This window comes from Lingula anatina, chromosome 4 (assembly GCF_051362555.1).
Source record: "Lingula anatina isolate TDL-2025a chromosome 4, LinAna3.0, whole genome shotgun sequence".
NCBI classification, from domain to species: domain Eukaryota; kingdom Metazoa; phylum Brachiopoda; class Lingulata; order Lingulida; family Lingulidae; genus Lingula; species Lingula anatina.
This window is the reverse complement of record NC_141770.1, coordinates 1693400-1703113: the sequence shown is the minus strand read 5'-3', so window position 1 is coordinate 1703113 and position 9714 is coordinate 1693400. Positions and strand designations below refer to the sequence as shown.

At 37.8% G+C, this 9714-nt stretch overlaps 1 protein-coding gene across 1 annotated transcript; it reads left to right on the top strand.

Annotated features, from left to right (window-relative positions):
- The first annotated feature begins 2935 nt into the window (after positions 1-2935).
- LOC147762027 (uncharacterized) lies at positions 2936-7335 on the top strand. Its single transcript, XM_087011679.1, has 4 exons — positions 2936-3472; positions 5028-5299; positions 5834-6198; positions 6468-7335. Exons 1-3 carry the CDS (start codon positions 3286-3288, stop codon positions 6176-6178), a joined length of 804 nt encoding a protein of 267 aa, XP_086867805.1. The 5' UTR covers positions 2936-3285; the 3' UTR covers positions 6179-6198; positions 6468-7335.
- Positions 7336-9714: the final 2379 nt, after the last annotated feature.

The following is a 9714-nucleotide window of genomic DNA, read 5'->3' as shown; positions in this document are numbered from 1 at the left end:
TGATTTAATTATTTCGCCATTGAGGGTTTTATGGTGAACGTTTACCACAAAAGAAGCTTTCTGGCTCAATCTCTTCATTAAATATGCGACGTCTTTGCTATTTCCATCATATTTTACCCAACCTCTAAAACACTAATTAAAATCTTCAGATGAAACGGAATACACTGTCAAAAAAGAAATGGCAACATATGGTATTTGCAAACAGATTTTGCTACTCATGAATCATCACGGGCTGACTGGGGAGGGGGAAAACTACGTACGCCAGGGAAAATAAGACATTCGCCACGCACCTCTTCAATAGCTGAAACAGCATTATGAAACAGCTTACAAGTATGTGTGTATTGTAAAGAGGCTTCAGTATCAGTCTTGACTGGCCCGCTTCCCAACGACTTTGAATTGGTGTTTGCTAGGGGTGGGGGATGAAGGAAATCTGGAATGAAAGTCCATTTTTCTCTAATATCCTACATTTGATGATGAAAATGACATTTAATCTGCTAAATTTTAAATTCAGTATATGGATAAGAGTGAGAGGTAGCTTCTACATGTAGAAGAGTGACGCATTTTACAAGTATGTTACTCGAGTATTTTAAGTAATATTTGATACTAAACCAATCTATTCAGCTTGTATTAACGTTTATTAGAAGGAAAAGAGGCCACTGACATCAAAATATAAGACATGTATATTCACTGGCCGAGGAGATAAAAAGAACATTATGAAAATATGAGAAACGATAAGTATTTCTAGAGTATCTATGGACTTGTCATATTTTAAAATATTATATAGCTCTTAAAACACTATAATGATAACGGTGACAATATAAAATGGATATTAAATGCTTACTTTGAAATGCTAAGTATACATGTAAAAAACTCTAGAGTTTATTTAGGCCCGTCACTTCTAAAATATCATATTGCTTTTCAATCAATTGTATGATTTCAGAAACGTGATTAAATTTTGATTTTCCACAAATGCAGAGTTTCATTTGACACGTAAGATACATTTAATCTCGAATTTGATAGAACGTAAGAAAGTTGATTTAATTATTTCGCCATTGAGGGTTTTATGGTCAACGTTTACCACAGAAGAAGCTTTCTGGCTCAATCTCTTCATTAAATATGCGACGTCTTTGCTATTTCTATCATATTGTACCTTACCTCTTAAACACTAATTAAAATCTTCACATGAAACCGAATACACTGTCAAAAAAGAAATGGCAACATATGGCAGTTGAAAACAGATTTTGCTACTCATGAATCATAACGGACTGAGGGATGGGAAAAGTTACGTACGCCAGGGCAAATAAGAAACTTGCAACCCACCGATTTCAATAGCTCAAACAACACTATGAAACAGCTTACAAGTATGTATGTATCGTAAAAAAACTTCAGTATCAGGTTAGAAGTGAGAGAAGACTAGCCCGATCCCCATATCCCCATTTTTAACAATGTTTATTCGAAAGAAATAGAGGCAAAGCGCTAAAAGCATTAGATGCTCTCCATGTAAAACAAAATTAAATAAGTAAAAAATAAAACAAATATGTACGTATATGCAACAGAAAAAAAAAAATATATATATAATAACTTAAATGCCAATTTTCCATAAATAGTATTTCATTTGATTCCTAGCATACTTGAAATCTCGAATTTGATAGAATGTTGGCAAAGACATTTAATCATTTTAGCCTTTAATGTGTAATGTTCAACGTTTGCGACAAAGAGATGCTGTCAGCTAGCTTAAACACTTCATTAAATATGCGACGTCTTTCCCATTGCCATCATATTTTACCTCAGCTCCTAAACACAAGTTAAAATCTTAGATAATACACAATGCAATGACAAAAACAGAAATGGCAACATAAAGCCTTTGAAAGTAAATTTTTGCCTGTCGTGAATCATAATGGAGTGACTGAGAGATAGACAAATCACAAACCCGCAACGCACTTCTTTTAATAGCTCAGACAACACCATGAAATGGCTTAAAGAAATATAGGATTGGTCAGAAATCGCAAAAAAAAAAAAAAAATGGCATGATTAAGAATACAGTAGGAGTTGCATATAACTGCAACTCTTACTGAACCTCTGAATGATAAGATGACACGTGTGCACAGTGTGGAATATACCTGAACGTTATAAGATGGAAAAATTTGTCCTACGAAACCTAACCACCCAAAAAATTCTGCTTAAGACGGCTGACACCCGCATTAATTAAGCTAGAATATCTTCAAAAATACTTAATATTTCATACATTAGGTAAAATCACCGATTTAGATTCTATTTCAGGGTTTCTTGTGGCTTAACTAAGAAAGGCTTTTCGGTTTAGTTGATGGATCGAAGATTTTCTGAAGTCTCCTTGGGGGGGGGGGGGGGGGTGGAGGCGGGGGCAGCAACAAGACATCAATACTCAAGGATTGTTGATGTTCATAGTTGATGTGAGTGGACGGGGACAAAATATGAGCACTTTTTATGGTATGATTATTTTTGTCCGATGTCTTCGGTAACATTTAGTTTGTACTCGTAATATTGTGAGGCATTGCATGAAACTGGTCGATTGAGAAAGAAAAGACGCGGGGATGGGCTACCTCAAAGATATTACGTTATCATAAATTGGGGTTGACTGGCAAATTCAAACACCGTTATAACATATAGCAGCTTCGCCCAGACCTTAATATTTTAAGTTTCTTTAATGTCTAGGATAATTTTGTAGTACATTGTAGATGAGCAATTTATGACTTAAATGTATTAATATGAAACATTTGAGCTAGATTCATTCCTGTAGCTAGCAATTTCAAAAGGGTAGTATCTTTTTCTGAAAAGTAGAACTATTAACATAAACCTAAATTAACATTTTACTCAGAGGGGCCCAAAACGGGCGGTCCTTTCGAACCCCCCCCCCCCAAGCTACGAGCCTAAGATCACTTAACAGTCGTCGCAGAAGACATAAAAAAGATCAGCCTAACATATTTTGAATTTTACAGTAAATATTGAGTGAGAAATGGACCTTGAAATTCTTCTCTCTCTCTTCTTTCTTTCCCTCTCTCTCTGTTTTTCTCTTTCTTACTTGTTTCTTTTATCTTTATTTTCATTTGTAAAACCCACAACTCCTCTGCATCAACCTTCGCACATAGATAGAACGCGCATGCGTACTCTCAGTTTGTCAACGTGGAGCGTGGCGCTGCGTGCCCACCTTTAAAAAGTTGTTTAAATAAGAAGAACAGAGGAATGTGTTTCGCAGTTGCCGTTTCTCCTTCTGCTACACATTAGCCAAGAAAGGAGACTCTCTTGAAGATGACAGGACAAAGAGGCGTGGCCGTGCTTCTGATCATCGCTTTGACAACGGTGACATCCGTTAGTGGCGCGGGTCCCATCCCTCTTACTCCGTTGGAAGAGGCTCAAAGAGACAATGCTACGCAAGACATGCTTAACCTTCCAGCCGCTGATCAGATGGCAGCTGGACTTCCCCATGGTCCAATACGTAAGTTTTTCAATTTTCCTTAAGATTGCAAACTTGACCGAATGTGAAAACGAAGATTTGTCGTTGATAACTTTAATAACCTAGTTGTTGGCAAGAATGTCTTTCTGCTGCAACTTTTTTAAAATAACTTTTTTAAAACTAGTTTGGTCATCTAACGCTACTGTACTACAGATATATGTTATGAAGTATTAGGTTAAGATTTTAAGTTCTCAAAAGTGTGTTACCAGTACATATAATTTGTAAATCTATTTTTCTTGTAACGAAATAAATCCAACATGTTGCCGCCAAATTATGTTTAAAGAAAGAAAGTTAGAGTCAAAGAAAAACTACTTCAGGAAATCAGAACTGTGTAAAACAAAATGTTCTTTGTGTAGAAGCATGACCAATGTCTTCTGTTTGCTCTGTTACTTAAGTTAATAATATTTCATGTTATATTAGACAAATATTACACAAATTAAGGCTCTATTCCCATAGGTTTTAGATCGATCTATCCCCACGGGGAGTCTCACTAGATTACTTTCAGATAATCCGACTTAAATGTCCGTCCCGCCTACTACAAGCTGTAAGGGGATAATTAACTTTCGTGTCCGTCCGGCTGACAGCTATTTAGCGTGAACCCCCAGGGAGTTAGGTCGATCTAAAGTAGGTCGATCTAATCTATGGAAATGGGGTGCAATAAGAATTAATGGAAGAAAACGGGAGACAATTATATACTCCGAAACATGAGGCATTGCACACATTCAATGTTGCACATAGATTTTAGGTAAATTTTATTCTATACTGACATGTCCATGTTAATCCGATTTATGAAACCGTACATAAAGGGATACTATTGAATGAGACCTTCAGAATACAAATCGACAGAATTGTCGTCTTCAAACAATGATAAAGAAACTAAAAATCTAGGTAGAGTGCGGATTCTAACACTTTTTCGAAAGGAAGAGTTAGCGAAAGGGGCCAGCAGAGGGCTAGGTGGTATGATAAATAAGATGCAGAGTTTGAAAGATATTGGATTTAATACTTTTGAACAACTGTTAAAATCATGTATCATCCCTATCAATAACTACTGTGCCATTGTGTGGGGGGTTTAGGTCACTGACAACTATGTTAAGAATATACAATTACGAGCTATTAAGTATTATATGGGAGTAACCAGATTTACACCAATATTAGCACTTTAAGGGGACGTCGGTTGGATGCCGCTAGTTTACACTCAATGGGTGATCATAATCAGCCACTGGAATATATTAATAGCCATGGATAACAATAGACTTACCAAGAGGCTGTTTGAGTGCTAAGAGCTGAAACACGGGAAAATTTCCCGTGTCGTTATGTTTTGACACCACTTTTTATACCATCGGTCACAAAGCTTTTCAACAAAGAAGTTTTTCTTCTTTTCAGACTCCTCTTTTGATATATTGTTTCTTGAGTATTGGTTGCATTCACCTTTAATAACATAGATCATTTAATGCTGACGCTGGACCTTTTATGGAGGTGTTGGAATGTATCCAAATTAGTGTTCCTCTATCATTCAAGTTGCCCCTGACCATTTCAGTGCCAATCCCGGCTTGTGAATGCCATGCGCATGGTGATGTCCGCTACGTTACCTGTGATGGGAAAGTCTTCAGATTTAACACCAGACCCTGGGATGTAGGGATAATGGCAAAGTCTAACCCTAGCTGGTTTTGGTACATAGTAACGGGACAAGAGTTCTTTAATGACGGTCCGAAGACTCGTCTGTCATCAGTGAAATTCAAGATCTTTGATCACTACGTGAAAATTGTGTACAAAACGAATCCAGATCCACCTGGACTGTACAGAATAACGGTAAGTTTTCTCCTCCTATTCTCTCTCTATCCTCTGCTTTCTCTCTCTCTCTCTCTCTCTCAGGCCACTTAGTAATAATTTGCCTGCATCCTGTGAACAAATTAGCTACATAAAATTTTGGACATGTACTCAATACAAATATACTGTACTCTACTGCACTGTGTCATTATTATTATTACCCGGACAACGGAGGAGGTAGTATTTGTTACCAGTAGTGGGTTTGTTTGATGCTTGTTACTTCGAAATCTTCGACCCAGCTATATGTCTCGGAAGAGGCTGCGCTCTCTCACTCCTTTACCTCTGACGAGATTATGTTTTTGTTACCATTGTTACTTCGGAATGCCCCTGAAAGGGATCTCGAAGTATGTTGATCAATTTTCATGTTTTTGTGTGTGTGTTTGTTTGCAAGTATTGTATGACTGTGTGTACTTTCTTGTTCTGAATAATTTTGTGAATCACTGGTAAATGGACGTGACCACGTGCTTATTATTATTATAATAAGATAACACTATCGAAATTTTTATCTCATTGCAGGTAGCAAATGAATTTGCACCTGTTCCGCCGCTGTGGGTTGGTGCTGTAAACCTTGGTCCTGCTGGGGCGCCTGGTTTTTTGTTCGCGGGGGGCGGTTTTCGAATCGAGGTCATTCTGGTAGCTGGCGATTTGTACATTGAGGTTAGTTGCACGCATCTGCCAGCCGTCCTGTTCGACATTAGGATACGTGTGGCCCGACATTGTCTCCAGATTCACATTCCTCCGATCTGGGACATTTGGATGGAAGGGATATGCGGAGATTGGGACGAAGATCCAGATAACGACTTTACGAATCTTGTCGCCTGGCCACAGGTGACACCTGCAAAGTTTAGGGGATTCCCTTAACAGCACACGGCGCCGGTGACGTAAGTACATTGTATTTTATCTGGAACGTGTGTAAATAAAACAAACGCGTCGTAGAATGCTAAAGTTACTCGCTCTCTTTCACATTCCCCAGAATACATTTTCTTAAAAACTTATTTTCCCCCCAACTTATCAGATTTAAAAACATTAATTTTGTATCCTGATTTTTTCACAATTTTGTTCTCCCTTACATAAATAATTTGTTTCTACCGAAATGATAACAGACACCGGCATATATATATAATCTTTGTCTCATTTCTCTTTAAACCAGGATATTACTCGACGATCCATGGCGTGATGATCAAAGAACCAATCAACCAACCAACGCTGTACAAACTGTATCTTCTTTCTCCATTGGAACACGGAAAGCGCTGGACGCCATTTCATGTTTCACAGCCGTTTACTTGGACAAAGGGTTACTACGGACCATGTCACTTAGACTTTTAAATCCCTATTTCTATGGAATATTTCTATCTGTTGACTAAACAGAATTGAGAAAAGCTAATATTTGACTCGCACACTTATTTTTCGTGAACGTCTATTGGAGAGTCGAAAATTAACAAAAGAAACGGAATCATGGACAATGAAACTGACATTTGTGGGGGTGCACGCGACTCTTTCGGTTCTACGATAACTTTTCTATTTTTTGTTTGTTATTAATTTTGACATTGATCGAGGTATTTTATGCCTTGAAGTGCTAATTATTGCATGTGGGTTTTTGTAAAGAGGTTGAATTAATCATTTTGCCGTAACAGGTGTATGACATTATTTCGAGGATGTAAACAAATTTGGAGAAATCTCCGAACACAAGACTAATCATGACAGAGAAAAAGACATTTGGCGCTTAAAACATATGCCATGTGTCGCAAAAGAAAATAATTTTCACAAGCTTTGATAGATGGCGTTCATCTGGTGAAGTACAGTGGACACGTGATTTAAATTGGGTACGATATAGTGACAATAGTTTCAGGTGTTTTTAATGTTTTAATTTTAGATTTATATTTATCTTTAATTCGTTTCGCCGTGCTTGTAGCTTTAAAACCGTTATTAAATGGTATCATTGATATCAAATAACTGTAGTTTGTTTTAATAATGTTAAATGGGAAATATAAAGAATTCCGTTGATATTTTCTTATAATTAGTCTAAAGTTTTAATATAAAACCACCTTAGTTACAATAAATAAATAAATACATAAATAAATAAATAAATAAATAAATAAAAACACAAAGCATCGAATATAAAATAGGTCCTTTCGAGACAATGTCATCACTGGTTCTCTGGTCGATTCAGTTTTTTTTTGTAATTGAGGGCTAGGATGTAACATCGTACCGGCTCTTATGGGAGAGGAGGGGGTTACAAGTATGAAAAATTACAAACAGACGACGGCAATATTGCTATACTAATTTGACGGACAAAATGCATCTTTTTGTCGTTAATTTCCCTTTTAAAAGAGGAAGAAGAGATATCTCAGAAGCTGAGGGCAGGGCACGTGCCCACTGCCCCTTCCTGACGATGTTTTTACAACTTATAAATAGATTACACGGTATGCACCCAGTTGAAGGCTAATGGCAAAATCAACTGAAAACATTTTCAAGTGCAAAAAGTTAAACTTTAAAGCATTCTTAAGGCATACCTTTGATCCAATCGCCGCATAGAAGAAAAATTCGGGGGAAAAAAAAGAAAGAAAAAAAAAAAAAAACTAAAAATAATAAACCAAATACACACCTCTTCCATTTTAACTAAGGTTGATCATTGTTTCCAAGCAACTGAGATTTGAAAAACTACTACCAGTGGCGAATTTAGAGGTTGTTGGGTGGGGGTGGGGGTCAGGGAGGTCCTGAAAAATATATCACATCAATATTTCCCTATTGAAATTAGCATTTTGAATAGTTGAATCATAGTTCTATACCGAACCAAAGGGCACCGTTTGTCCTCCGAAAACCCAAAAAACTTTCGGGGCCCTTGAGCAGGCTACAGTGCTGCCGGAATATAGCCTTACCAAAAAGCCGCAGGTACTTCCTGCCCTGTGTCGCAGGGTCGGACAATATAGCCTGCACGGTCATTGCAGGGTACGAGAATCGGCAGGTAATCATCATAGGACACCCAAATTTGATATCCAACGAACTCACACTTCTCCTTCTAAGTGACCCCATGCCAGTTTTCTTTATCGTTAATGCAAAGAGATTGCTACGAACAAAAAATAACGGGTTAATTTGTATCAGCTGCAACGGAAGACTAGAATAAAAGCAGATCAAATAAGAAAATAAAACGCTGAAGAACAAAACCAGTCATAATTTAAAACTTTTTGATAGGACCCAGTAATCACTGATATTATTGAGTGGGTCTTAGGCTAAACCTTGCCATCCACTGCCTCTTGAACCTGAGAAAAATATCACAGAGCACATTCAGAACCGGTTGATCTGCGGACTAACAGATCCACCGACCAAATATGGCCGACCCACATTAAGCAGATCTGACTAATCAGCTGATGGTCTCCCCCCCCCCCGCCTCAACAAGGGCCGTCACTGCAGGGTTCTTGCAATTAAACCCTGGAGCCGTGATTTAATCTGTTAAATGGTGCTCACTGAGAATTGATTGAGACAGTTGTGTTTGCAGAACTTTGGAATATAATTTGCCATACGCGCGGCGGCGATTAATGCGTTAGGTGAGACGTAGAAAACACAATCTGGATCTGCGCAGCATACACTTGATACAGTCAGAGCATACACTTACAGCAACAATCAAAATATAAATCTCCCGTAAAATAAATCAACGATTATTTTGCAGTCGTGCTGCCTGCTGGTTAGCTGTATGATTTGCACGGGTGGATTCTCTAAAATCTTTTCCCAGTTTGCCGTCCCACTGCTGCTACTTCAACCCCGAATATATAGCAAGTGGCAACATTTTAACCCCTGGACCCTCCCACTGTGCCGCCCCTTTCCCCCTGGCATCCCAGTGAATATACCAAAAGCGATATTATTTTTGCATTTTAGACCCCCCTTCCTCAAAACAGTAAAATGTAGGGGAGTAAAGGATATAAAAACCTTTCTACGTCTTGCCTGAATAGAGGCTATTCACCTGGACAGCCTTATTCCCTGACGAAGATGTCCTGCTAGACATAAACAATATTGGAGGTAAATATATCTCAATATTAGCTGCTGACTAAAGAAAAATTACATCATTCTTATAAAATAACACAGCTGATGAAATTCTCTGAATTGTTTCTACAGTTGTACCATAAAACAAGTATTGAAAATGGTAACTGGAGGGTGGGCAGAAACGTTAAATGTTATTCAGAAGAAATGCTTAAGTAGCATGTATGAGGAGGAGAAACCTTTTACATTAAAAGTTGCGACAATTTCTGCCTGTGAGGCTGTAATCGGGGCATTCTGCTCTATAAATCTGATATTCTTCCTGGTGACAGTATGCTGACAAGGACACTGTAATACTGCCATCTATCGTCATTCTACATGTGTAAGTAAGGAGTGTAAATGGTGGATTTTGATGGTGAGGTTAT